Source organism: Erpetoichthys calabaricus, chromosome 1 (genome assembly GCF_900747795.2).
Source record: "Erpetoichthys calabaricus chromosome 1, fErpCal1.3, whole genome shotgun sequence".
Taxonomy (NCBI): Eukaryota; Metazoa; Chordata; class Cladistia; order Polypteriformes; family Polypteridae; genus Erpetoichthys; species Erpetoichthys calabaricus.
The window spans coordinates 45,670,955-45,685,049 of NC_041394.2; the positions used below are offsets into that span (position 1 = coordinate 45,670,955).

A 14,095-nucleotide genomic window follows, 5' to 3' on the forward strand; every position below is an offset into this window, starting at 1 on the left:
GGGAAGATGGACTATGTTGTTGTATTCTCTTATTTTAACCTTCAATATCTCATATTGGATAATCAGTTTAGTTTTTCTCCATTTACGCTCAGCACTCTGGCATGTTCTCTTTAGATCAGACACTCTTTGGGTCTTCCATGGTATAACAATGCTAAAAGATTTTTTAACTATCTTTTCAGGTGCGATTATGTCAGCAGCAGCTCTCACCTTAGTATTAAAATGTTCCACCTTACTATTTACATTATTCTCACTATTGTAGTTAGCACTACAAACAGACTGGTTGCTTAGAATGTCTGTAAATTTTGAAGCTGCTGATGAATCAAAGAAGCATTTTTTAACAATATACTTCTCGTGAATATTTTCTTTCAGGTCAAATATATGAAAATTGTGAAGTCCATTCAATTTCTATTTCTGTCTTCATAGTATCTGCCAGAATTACTTCATAAGAAAGTTGGCAAACAAGAGACCAGTCAGTCCATCAAGTCCTTTTGTTTAACTAATGGCTAAGATGTCCCAAAAGCTCATCCAGATTTTTCTTAAAGGTTGTCAAGGTTTCTGCTTCAACTACATGACACAAATGTTCTGTTACATGTCCCAGATTCCCACAAGTCTTTGTGTTTAAAAAAAAAAAAAAAAAAGTGCTTCCTGGCTTCAGTTTTAAATGCACTTCACCTTAATTTCCACTGATGCCTTTGAGTACATGATTCACCGTTAAGCTGAAAGAATTTTTCTCAATCTACTTTATCAATGCCTCTGAGGATTTTAAATACCTGGATTAGGTCCCCACACAGTCTCCTTTGCTCGAGACTAAGCAGGTTTAATTCTCTGAACCTGTCAGAGTAGGACATGTTCTGAAGTCTTGGCATGCACTTGATAGCAGCCCTTGAAGTTGTGAAGAGGAGAGCAATGTCTTGCTTATACCATGGTGACCAGAACTGCACACAATACTCCAGATGCATTCTTATTAGTGAATTATATAGTTTGAGCATAACTTCCCTTGACTTAAATATGATATTTATGATAAAACAAAATTTTAATTGCTTCTGTTCATTGCTTAGTCAATGAAAATGTGTTGCATCAACATATACCTCTAAATCCTTTTCTGAGGTGGCTTCCTGTATGATGGTGTCTGCCATCTTGTATTTATAATTGATGTTTCTTCTTCCCACGTGCATTTTCCAGGTGTTCACCTAGTTGTGAAGGTTGTCCAGGTCTTTTTGCTGCCTCCTCAGTGCCTTCAGTCCCTCCAATTTTAGAATCAACTGTGAATTTGACAATTTCTGCTATACCAGAATAAATGTCAATATAATAAATATGAAAAGTAATGAACCAAGGACAGACCCCTGAAGGACTCCACTGATGACTTTGCTCCATGTGGAGCATTCTCCTCTCATCTGTACTCTCTGTCTCCTGCCGGTTAGCCAATTTGAGATCTTGGTAGCAGGTTTAACACCCAGAAGGGGTACCTCCTGTGTGGAATGTGCGTGCTCCCCCTGTGTTTGGGTGACATTCCTGTCACAGTGTAAAGACACTGCCAATTAGGCTGGTGAAGTGGAAGTAAATAATGTGGACCACCATACCCTTCAACTTTAGGCCTACTACTGGTAGGATTGACTTTAGCCTTTATGTATCTCTGGACTGGATAAATGAATGGATGATATTTTAAACTAATTCAAGTGGAAGGTGAGAGTGGGATGCTTTATATTTCTGGATTAAATCTATTGCTTTTGTGCTCTGAGTTAACAAGCTCACAGTTACTCTCACATGATTCACTTTGGAGAATTTATTAGTAAGGCATATATTAAAGTGTCATATAAAATAAAAAGACAAAGCAGATATAGTCATGGCCATTTCCATAAGAACACTGTAAACTTTGAGTATAACAATTAAATAGCAACCATAACCATAAGGATTATAAAAAGACAATGAGGGCTGTCAGCTCATCCAACAAACTTGTGTGCTAAGACCATGTTGGATTAGAAAGTTTTGTCTTGTCTTTTTATGAAGGTGAACAACATTTCATTGCCATTAGCATTACAGTATATGTGCGCTATTGAAAATTATGTTTATAGTTGTGAACGACCAGTATTTTCTCTTTTACAAACATCTTACTTGGTGTCTTCTCTCTGATGTTCTCACACACAATCGTGAACAGTCCTCTTTGTCAGGGCTTATCTGTTATTTATGAAAAACATGTAGTTATTCTACAGGGCACATTCCTTATTCTTTTTCATTTTTATAGCAACATTTGACATAATTAAGAGATCTGAGCAGGTCCTGAACTTGCCTGCTAATGTTGCTGAAGGACTTCTGATGGAGACATGATAATACACATACATAAGAACACAAGAAATTTGACAAACAAGAAGAGACCATTCAGTCCATCAAGCCAGTTTGTTTAGCTAATTGCTAATATTTCATCCAAATTTTTCTTAAAGGTTGTCATGGTTTCTTCTTCAAGTACATGTATTGGTAGTTTGTTCCAGAGTCGCACAACTGTTTACTTAAAGAAGTGCTTCCCGGTTTCAGTCTTAAATGTACTTTTGATGTCCTCCGGTAGTTGATTCACCCTTTAGCTGAAAGAATGTTGCTGGACCTACTTTATCAATGACTTTGATGATTTTTAAATACCTGGATTCGGTCCTCATGCAGTCTCCAGACTAAATAGGTTAAAAGCAGAGGAAGCTGCATGGGGACCAATCCAGGTATTTAAAATCCTGGTGATACAGTAGGTGCTCAGCCTGACAGATGAGGTAGACTGTTGGGACATTGTGGTAGTTCACGTGGAGCACACCAAGGTGCTCAGAGTGCTGCACTTTTTTGATGTTTAAGGATTCTTCTCAGAGGTTTGTGAGGGCTCACTGGTCAGAGGAAGTTAGCATTGTAGGTCCAGAAGTTGCCCACTTCAGTACACCATTAAAAAGTCTGCTGATTTCACAACTGGTTCAGCCACATATGATAATAGGTCTCTGAGCTTGGCTATGTCTATAATCTATTCATGGGTAGATATAAACAGCAGTACCTTATGGGTACTGGTCTCTTTTCTTTGTATTTAATGCAGTTTCTTTGTTTGTGTGTTCAAATGTTGTATGGTTCGTAATTTACTGTTAATACACATATTTATAATTATAATGGAAGTACTTTGAGCCTGTACACAATAAAGAGCATTATACAAAAATAAATAGAATTGAATCTTGCTTAGTTTGGATGTCTCCACTAATGAGTTAATACCTTGCTTGACTCTAAGAATGATCTTAGTGGAAACAAACACATGGCTGAACTACTGAAGGCCATTGGGATGTGAGATGTGCTGGTTCCTTGGTATAAACCAGTAGTTAAACATGGGCTGAAATATTTAACATAGCTTCTTTTTCTTTAATGCTACATCACAACGCTTTCCAGAATGCTAATTACATGGACCTTACTGCTAAAACAGAGTTAACATGAATGGAACACTTTCAGATTTTAACATTACCTTATTTAGTGTAAAGCAAGAGATGGCCCAGGAGTGTTAGACCTGTGCATTCACATACCCTCCAGTTTTTTTTCTGCCTTCTTCTGATGTTGGTAGGATAGACCATGGTCCCCTACATCCTTGAGTGGATTTGGCAATGAATAGAAGGATCTAAGATTCCTGTTTTGGAAATTGGTTGCTGCAAATGCAAAAATGATTATCAGACTCGACAGCTCTATGGCACACGCCAAAGATTTTCTATCAATTACATTTTTTAGCAGATTTAAAGTGAATAGTATGGTGTGCATGGTAATAATAATAATAATACTAATAATGCATTTTATTTATAGGAGCACTTTACATTAGCAGTAAATCTCAAAGTGCAACATAAAAAGATTAAACAAAGGCAAAGCAAGATAAAAACAGAGATAAAACAACAATAATTATAGCATTCTTGTTAATAAGCTTTCCTAAATAGAAAAGTCTTTAGCTGTTTTTTAAAACAGCCCACAATCTGCTGTGTTCTTAGGCTCTCTGGTAGGGCATTCTAGATCCGTGGAGCAGCCGCTGCAAAGGCTCGGTCTCCCATTGTATAAAGTTTGGTCACAGGGGGGTGAAGGCGGTAGGTATTTCTAAAATGGAGGTTTCTTGTAGTGGATTGTAGTATAAGGAGTTCTTTAAGATATTGTGGAGCATTTCCATGGAAACACTGGTGAGTAAACAAACAGAGTTTGTATTCGATACGGAGATGGATAGGGAGCCAATGAAGTGACCGAAGGATTGGTGAGATCTGTTCATATTTCTGCACTCTCATCAGGATTCTTGCAGCACTATATTGAATTTGTTGTAGCTTTTGAAGGCTCTTGTTGGGTACCCCGATGAGGAGTGCATTACAATAGTCCAGTCTGGATGAGACAAAGGCATGAACCAGCTTTTCAGCATCACAGAGGGAGAGGTAGGGACGGAGGTTGGCTATGTTTCGGAGATGAAGGAATGTAATTTTACAAAGGTGATAGATATGTATATCAAATGACAGATAGGAGTCTAACTTGACACCCAGCTTTGTAACAGAAGGGTAGAGGGTAATGGTAGGGTCAGAAAAGGAAATACAATTTACAGAGGAACGAAGTTGACGGGGGGTGCCAATTAAAAGAGCTTCAGTTTTGGTGCTGTTCAGCTTGAGGAAGTTCTTGGACATCCAGGCCTCAATCTCATCCAAGCAAGAGGAAAAAGTTTATGGAGGTGTTAGAGAAGTCGAATTCAGTCTCACATATTGCTGCGTATCATCGGCATAGCAATGGAATGAAACTCCATGCTTGCAGATGATGTGACCCAAGGGTAGTATATAGATATTAAAGAGGGTCGGCCCAAGGACTGATCCTTGTGGGACTCCACAGGTGACAGTGTGGGTATGAGATTTAGCATCCCCCAAGGCCACATACTGGTAATAAGACTTCAGTAAAACTGTACAAGCTACAGATGACTGAAGCAATTGTGTAACCATGCTTGAGATATAATAACAGAAATTATTATTGAAATAAAGATTAACTATGTAGCAAGCTGTTCAGATACTTAGTAGTTGCTGCTTTGGTTCAGTATTAGCACTCCAGTGTACTGATATTATTTTAATAAAGTGTTTAACATTTAAGGTCAATCTGTTTTGAGCCTGAACAGAGTATCTCTGGAAATTTGTACAGCGGAGTACTTAAACGATGGGATGGGGTTCTTTATGTTCTATTCCGTTTCCATTTCCTTAGTCAAAGTTTTCCATTCATTCTTCCTTCCTTCCTTTTTGTCATTTGCAGCACAGACCTTCTCTCAGGGGATGTGGAACTTTGTCTTTTTGCCCCATTACTGATGTGTACTCTGTGTAACTTTGCTGTCTCTTCAGCCTCTTCTGTTAAGCTCATTTCTGCTTCTGCATGTAAGTCCCTCAGTGTGATTCTGATAGGGTGGCTCTAGCTATAATGTGGAAATGGGCTTCTTACCGTCCTTCATCTGATTCTACAGTATCTGCTGGCATGCTGTTTTTAAAAATGTTAAGCATGTCTGGAAAAAATTACCACCAGCTCATACACCATTTTTATCACAGGATTTATTTCACTCTTAGATTGCATTTTTCACAAGGCCTAGATTCTGATCCACTTTGTAAAATTTGCTCACTTAACACTTAGGGAACTTTCTTGCATATGTTTCTGGGCACTCCTCCTGTGGCAGCTAACTTGTCATCTATTTCCTCTTATGCTGAAGCTATTCTGTTCCTTGGTCCCCTCAATTATTGCCTGTGGATTTCTCTGCTTTTTCCTTTTTGTACTTTTCATTAGTGAGTTGTTTCTTTGTGTTCAATTGCTGCCAAAATCTGTCTGGTCTCTAGGTGGAACAATCCGGCTAGTACCACTTTTTAAAACTTGGAAGTGTTCCTTTTTTAACTTAATTATGTTAGAGTTATCAGCATGATTCTTCTGATATTATGGTTTTTAAATTGGGAACATATTGCTTCATTGGTTAAAGAATACAATAAAGCAGAATATTTTTACCTTTATTCTGGATGAGAGTGCTTCAGAAGCAGTATGTGCAGTGATGTCTTACCTATTTCTTTTTGTTTAGGATGAGTGGGAGGGGAGGGAGTTGGCAGGTTATGATTCTGTTGTATGGTTGATCTTTTTCTTGATGTCATGTTATCTTTCTTATATCTGTTAACTAGCTCCACCTGCGTAGCAGTGAAACAAGACAGTGAGTAGGGCTCTGCCCGGCTCCCAACTCCTGACGTCATGCTTCCCCCTCCCCATAGCCTCTGTCTCGGATTAGCGTGAATATGTCGCTCCTGCAAGTGAACTATGATTCTTAGCATGATGAGATAATGTGCGGAATGTTCAAACAAACTATAGAAAAAAACCTGATGTAAATCCGTTAAGTAGTTCTCTCATTTGCTAGTTAAACAAAGGTAAGGTACATGCCCCGAGGCAGGTGTGTGAATGAGGAGGGCCCTGGTCCCTTCCCCTCCGCTCGCTGCGTGTCTCTTGGATTTGCGCAAATAAATCAGTACAGCAGGTGAACTATGATACATAGCGCAATAAGAGAAGTTGCAAAATCAACTGGAATGTTCAAGCAAATTATAGAAAAAAAACCCAATCTAAATCCATTAAGTAGTTCTTTCATGAAAAGCAGACAGACGCTGGATTTTATATAGAGAGAGGTGATTGTCTACCTTTTTTATTCATTTAATTAATCACTGCTTTTGGACTAATTAGATTCAGACAGAAAAAAATGTGTCTCACCTATAATTGGTCATTTTGTTGCCTGTCTCCATATATTCATTCATCAGTTATTAAACCCATTTGATCCACTCAGTGTTGCAAGGGCCAGGCCCTAACCCAGCTTTGGGTGTAAGACAGGAGTCAACCATGAACAGGGTGTCAGTCCATAACAGAGCACACTCATCCTGAGTAGTTAATGGCCACCCATTAGCCTTACACACAACGGTTTGGACTATAGCAAGAAAAGTGGAGTAACTGGGAACAAAAATAGAAACTATTAACTCTGCAGAATCAGTAAATACTGCAAGCTGGGAATGTAACTCACTATTCTGAATGAATGGAGCAGCACCACTAACCACTATCATTTATTTTAAACTGCATGTTGACATTCTTTGCTCTCAACACCCACAAAATGATCAGACCCTCATGAGTAAGTGAGTGAGATTCAGAGACAGGATGACAGTCGGTTAATGGTCAAAATCACACAAGCAATAGAAAGCACATCTTGCACAAATAATCAGAAATAATGTATATGAAACAAGTTACACAGCAGTGTAGGGTTAGTCCTACTTCGGGCACCTTCAGATTTTAATAATATTTTGCAAAGAGTAAAGTGAATTGGGATTGACATGCAGTTTTAGGTTCAACAGCTTGTCCTCATCTAAATTGTTCTTAAGTTCTCATGGTTTTTAAATTAGAGATGCAAAAATGATACATTCCAACAGTTTCATTTTAAGAACAGGAAGTGTTTTCATTTCCAATACCCTAGATACTGTGGAAAGTATATCTGGAGAGTGATTAGCTCTACTGCCTATAGAGGAAGGGATTTGGGTTGGTTCTCGGCCCAGTCACGCTTAAAGTGGAGTCGATTCATCCTCTGGAGATCCCTGTGGGCTTTTTAAGAGTTTTCAGCTTTTCTTCATTCTTAAGATGTGATTTGAGTAGGTGTAATACACTATTTACTCACACTTCGGCACTTTTCACTGTTGGGGTGTAATGAAGATTCAGTAAACAAAATGTAAATAACATAAAACACTTCCAGACCTAATTTGCAGCTGTGACACATGTGCATGTGACAAAAACTGGAGGAAATAGAGTTACTGTTAAGAAAAGGTAATAACAGTGAGCTAATCACAGGATATGGTAAAAGAGCAGTGCAAATGATTTGCAGGCTATAATGTCCATTGACTTATAAGTCACAAATCATTTTACTTAGAAAAATCATACATTTATGTAAATATTTATTAAACCATGTAGATTTTATAAAAATGACAATTCAGGATGAACATTAAATATGTTGAGACCTAAGTACAGATCATTGAAAGTGGCAGCTCTTCTGCAGGCATTTCAAGAAAGACGCAAGCTAGATGCTAAAAAAAGAGAATGTTTTGCATGCACAGACTTCAGAGGATAATCTTTTCTTTAGTGTATGCTCAGTCACACTCCCCTTTAATCAACCAGAAATATTAGTCATTTAAGGCAAAGATAGGGATTAGGAAGTACCTGCAGTGCTTTTATTCAGATAATTCTGTGGCATTTGATTCTTGGGAAACCTCAAAAGCTGGTTTTAGCATATTAGGTAAAAATTCAATAATTATTTTAAACATTTGTTTTCTTCTGTTTATACTGGACAAGGGGTATAGTGGTTAGCACTTGATGAGACCGGTTTTGAATCCTGGACTGGGCACTGTCTGTATGGAATTTACCTGGCACTTCAATAAGCTGTGATTTGTTTAATGATTTTATTTTTTTAAGATTTTGGTGATAGTGGTAGCAATGCAAAGCCGTGTGTATATAAAAGATTGTTGTTCTCAATTCATGTTTATAAATGCTTATTTTGTGAGGACTAATGCCATGTCTAGGGTTGGTTTATACCTTATACTAGATGCCAGCTGTGGCACTAGTGAAAAGCAGTTCAGTGAATTAATTAATGGTTGGGTTTGTCCTAATCTATGTTTCAGTTTGATTCCATAATTTCTGAACACAAGAAATTTGACAAATGAGAGCAGATAATATGGTCCATCAACCTCGTTTGTTTTGCTAATAGCTATAAGTAAAAAGGTTGTCAAAGTTTCTACTTCAACTACATGTCTCAGTAGTGTGTTTCAGATTTCCACAACCCAACCTTTAGTTTGAAGAAGTGCATCTTGGCTTTATCTTTAAGTTTTAAAAAATATTGTTGGATCTACTATATTAACGTCTTTGAGAATTTTAACGACATGTATCATGCCCCCACACAGTCATCTCTGCTTGAGACAAAACAGGTTTAATTCTCAGACTCTATCAGAGCAGCACATGTCCTTAAGTCCTGGGATGGACCCAATTGCTCTCTTCTGCACAGCTTCAAGTGCTGCTGTGTTTTTCTTGTAGTGTGCTGACAGTAGCTTGTGAATTGGGCCTCATAGCGCGAGGAGATGAGTTCAAAACCATTCCCACTGACTGTATGGAATTTGCATGTTTTCTTCCTTCATCCAAAAGATATGCAAGTTAAGTTGATTGGTGAACCTTATTTGGCCCATTGTGCAAAAAAAGTGAGCTCTGTAATGGGCTGGTACCTGATGATCTTGGGACAGTTATACACATCTGTTGATGTATTTTTGAGATATTTTGTTCACAAGCATGTCAATTTTTTGAGCTGGATGTAATGATATAGTGTTATCATAGTGAATGATGTAGATAGATAGATAGATAGATAGATAGATACTTTATTAATCCCAAGGGGAAATTCACATACTCCAGCAGCAGCATACTGATAAAAAACAATATTAAATTAAAGAGTGATAACAATGCAGGCATACAGACAGACAATAACTTTGCATAATTTTAACGTTTACCCTCCCGGGTGGAATTGAAGAGTCGCATAGTGTGGGAGAGGAACGATCTCCTCAGTCTGTCAGTGGAGCAGGACAGTCACAGCAGTCTGTCGCTGAAGCTGCTCCTCTGTCTGGAGATGACACTGTTTAGTGGATGCAGTGGATTCTCCATTATTGACAGGAGCCTGCTTGGTGCCCGTCGCTCTGCCACGGATGTCAAACTGTCCAGCTCCGTGTCTACAATAGAGCCTGCCTTCCTCACCAGTTTGTCCAGGCGTGAGGCGTCCCTCTTCTTTATGCTGCTTCCCCAGCACACCATTGCGTAGAAGAGGGCGCTCGCCACAACCGTCTGATAGAACATCTGCAGCATCTTATTGCAGATGTTGAAGGACGCCAGCCTTCTAAGGAAGTATAGTCGGCTCTGTCCTTTCTTACACAGAGCATCAGTATTGGCAGTCCAGTCCATTTTATCATCCAGCTGCACTCCCAAGTATTTATAGGTTTGCACCCTCTGCACACAGTCACCTCTGATGATCACGGGGTCCATGAGGGGTCTGGGCCTCCTAAAATCCATCACCAGCTCCTTGGTTTTGCTGGTGTTCAGTTGTAGGTGGTTTGAGTCACACCATTTATCAAAGTCCTTGATTAGGTTCCTATACTCCTCCTCCTGCCCACTCCTGATGCAGCCCACAATAGCAGTGTCGCCAACGAACTTTTCCACGTGGCAGGACTCCGAGTTGTATTGGAAGTCCGATGTATATAGGCTGAACAGGACCGGAGAAAGTACAGTCCCCTGCGGCGCTCCTGTGTTGCTGACCACAATGTCAGACCTGTATTTCCCGAGACGCATATACTGAGGTCTGTCTGTAAGATAGTCCATGATCCATGCCACCAGATATGAATCTACTCCCATCTCTGTCAGCTTGTCCCTAAGGAGCATAGGTTGGATGATGTTGAAGGCGCTAGAGAAGTCTAGAAACATAATTCTTACAGCACCACTGCCTCTGTCCAAGTGGGAGAGGGATTGGTGTAGCGTGTAAATGATGGCATCCTCCGCTCCCACCTTCTCCTGGTATGCGAACTGCATAGGGTCGAGGGCGTGGCAGACTTGTGGCCTTAGGAGGTGAAGCAGCAGCTGCTCCATGGTCTTCATCACATGTGACGTCAGAGTGATGGGCCGGAAGTCGTTCAGCTCACTAGGACATGATATCTTTGGGACGGGGGTGATGCAAAATGTTTTCCAAAGCCTCGGGACTCTCCCCTGTTCCAGGCTCAGGTTAAAGATCCGCTGTAGAGGACTCCCCAGCTCCAACGCACAGGCCTTCAGCAGTCGTGGCGATACTCCATCTGGACCCACTGCTTTGCTGGCACAAAGTCTCCTCAGCTCTCTGCTCACCTGCGCTGCTGTAATTGTGGGTTGGGGGAAACTGGTTGGAGGGTGCAGTACTTTGAGGTGAGAGTGATGTATTTGTATCGTTAAATAATATAAATAATTTTCCTAAATGAAAACACAGATAAATTACTAATATGCTTTATGTATATATAGGGTCGTTTCCTTACACTCAGGGATGTTTATTGAGGCTCTATGTGGGCTTTTTCTCTAAGTGAGCATGGGGCCCCATTGAATAAATAGCTTCATTTGGCCTAGGCCATCCCTAAAAATGACACTCAAAAACATACATGCTATAAACAAATATTCACCATCTCTTAGGTTAGGTAATAGTGATGTTGTCCCATTACCTTATCAAGTCGTCTTTGTTGAAGACAACACTAGACTAGTTTGTTCTAGAATCTCTCATCATTATAAATGAAGATGTCTTTCCTCACTTTCCATCATAAATACAGTTTTCATTAATTTCTACCAAGTGTCCTCAGATATGTTTTTCACTGTTTAATTGAAAACTCAGTAAACTTTATTGATGTCTTTGACAATTTTGAGGACCAGATATGACTTGAGCAGACATGGCTACACAAAGGCATAAAATGGTTTAATTCCCATGGCTAGGTGGATGCTTTTGAATGCTGCTGTTTCTGAACAAACCAGGTCATCTGGTCAGATGTCTTCCCCTTAAATTTCAGTCTCGTAAAATGCACAGAGAGTGCCACCCTTTGTCATTGGAGGCTATACAAATTCAAATTAAATCATTATCTAATAACGTCCTACTTAGATGTTGGCTGTCTTCTGGTCCTTGGGGAGAAGCCTGCATTGTATGTACAGTACATGTAAATGTATGTTAAGTTGATAATCTTGATATTTCCAACTCCCTTTTGCATGTATTAGTACTGTCCAGGGTCAGAGTGTGGGTACATATGCTGTTCTATAATTGTGGGGGTGACTGCCATTTTCAGAGACATTTATAATACAACCATTCATTTATGAATGATTAAATAGACTTTTATCTAGTTGATGGTTACAAGGATTCAAGCCTATACCAACAGCAATGAGCAACAGGTAGGAGACAACCCTAAATTGAACAGCAGCCCATCAAAGTGACATTGATATTGTTATTTTATTTTTATATGTCATGTTCAGTTTTGCAGAATGACAGCAGATTCTTTCAGGTTACTAGACATTTTCAATAATTACAACCATGTTTTTTTTTTTTTTTTTTTTGCAGATTCTGGTATCTGTCCACCATGTGACAATGAAATGAAGACTGAGGTGATCCTTGACCATATGTGTGCCAGCGAATTTGGTAAGCCTAGAAGACAGTTGAAACCAGTATTGGGAATCTACTCATTACTGGCCATGTTTTTAGCTTTTTGAATTAAATGAAGACTGTGGCTGAGAGTATGTATATTTTTAACGAATAGCGTTAAGTGCTCCATATATAGTACATGTCTGGAGCTTGTTTTACTGTTTCTTTTTAATTGCCTTTTCGGAAAGGTGACATTTTTGATCGTGACGTTTTAAGACCACCTTGAATTACATGAATTACTCTAAACAGAATTTATACTAACTACATAAGATCATTTAAATTTGGGCTTCACTGGCACTGGCAACAGACGGAAGCTGGGATAGCTTGAGAGAGACCAAACTAAAAGTCTGTGCTTAAACAAAGGTGGCAAACACAATGGCTCTCGGAGTGTCCTTGTGGAGTTAGTTTGACTTCTTACATTTCCTTTAGAACATTAGAATCTAGATGAGAACAGGCCATTGAGTCCAACAAAGCTCACCTGTCCTATTCACTGAATTTCTCCAAGTCATTTTTGAAGGTTCCTAAAGTTCTATTGTGTACCACACTACTAAAATAAATTACTGAAATAAATCAATTATTCTATGTGTCTAAGACACCCTGTGTGGAGAAAAACTTCCTAATATTTGTGCAAAATTAATTCTTAACAAGTTCCCAACGGTGTCCCTAGCACTGACCTCTGCCCAATCACACTTTTTATATAATGGGATAATATGTGCCGTTATTTTTTAGTCTTTTGGAATTTCCCCAGTGTAGAGTGATCATAAATGCGTTTCTGCCTTTGGACCATATGTATATGTTTTTTTTTAATCATACATTTCTGTCTACACTCATACCATGCAGAATTTGAAACATCAGTGTAAGCTTATATTTATAAGAAATTTTAGAATATTCTAAAAATTCTCAGTCAATTAAAGACAATTATTTCTATCATTTAATTTTTTATTTTAAAAACATTTTAGAGTTCCTAATTAAAACATGTAAGTAAAGTTAACAATAAAAGCACAACTTTTTATCATTTTGAGCTTCTGATACATGCTAAAATTCATTTCGGCACACATTTTGTACTCCTGTTTTGATTTTAAACTCTTTTTTTTTGTCAATTTCAGTTCATTGTTGTGTCACCTTTTTACGTACATTTTGGTTAATCTTCACAAGCAGCACCTTCTTCTGTTTTTGCTTGGTCACAGCTTTGTTTATGGTAACTATGCCTGTTGCAGGTCACGTGATGCAAGGGTCACTAGACGTATTATGTCATTGATCCTCAGATATATAAGATGGCATCACATTACTCGTTGGTGTCTAAGTTTAGAGATATTTCAAAAGACAGCATAGACTGTTTTAAATCTGTATCTAATGTTTAAAGAATTTAAAATCTACTATACAAAGCTAGTGTCTAAAATCTGTCTTGGGAGCTAATAATTTTTCACGTTTTTTGACATTAATGTATTGTGCTTTAGTGAAATGATCTTTTGACTTTCCACATTTTGACATCTTGATATGGAATTTAATTTTGTCATCTCCTGTTCTTTGTGATTTCTCATTTTCCACTTCCTTGGCAGAACATGCATCATCATAAGTATAAGGATGTTTTATATATTAAAAAAGAAAGAAAGAAGAGATCCAAATCTCTAAAGATGTGTTTAAATTGGATGAATGAGTGGGCAGGGGAAGATTAATATAAAAGTGCACTATCTGCTTCAAGATCCATTAACTGAACAATAAGCTGAATTTTTTTGTAGAGAAATTAAACACATTCAGATGGGTATCTCCAAAGTGACAGACACCTTAAACAAAGAGTTTAAATGAGGGCAGGAGGACTCTGATTAAGATGTAGTTTAAAATAAAAATAGCAGCCTCAGGGTGCATCAGAGG

The 14,095-nt window shown here is 38.5% G+C and overlaps 1 protein-coding gene across 1 annotated transcript in view; it reads left to right on the forward strand.

Annotated features, from left to right (window-relative positions):
- Window positions 1–14,095, forward strand: part of LOC114649422 (secreted frizzled-related protein 1-like) — an 81,401-nt gene that overhangs the window by 17,049 nt on the left and 50,257 nt on the right. Inside the window, exon 2 of the mRNA XM_028798917.2 lies at window positions 12,143–12,220. Coding sequence (XP_028654750.1) covers window positions 12,143–12,220 — 78 coding nt within the window. The remainder of the gene's footprint in view (window positions 1–12,142; window positions 12,221–14,095) is intronic.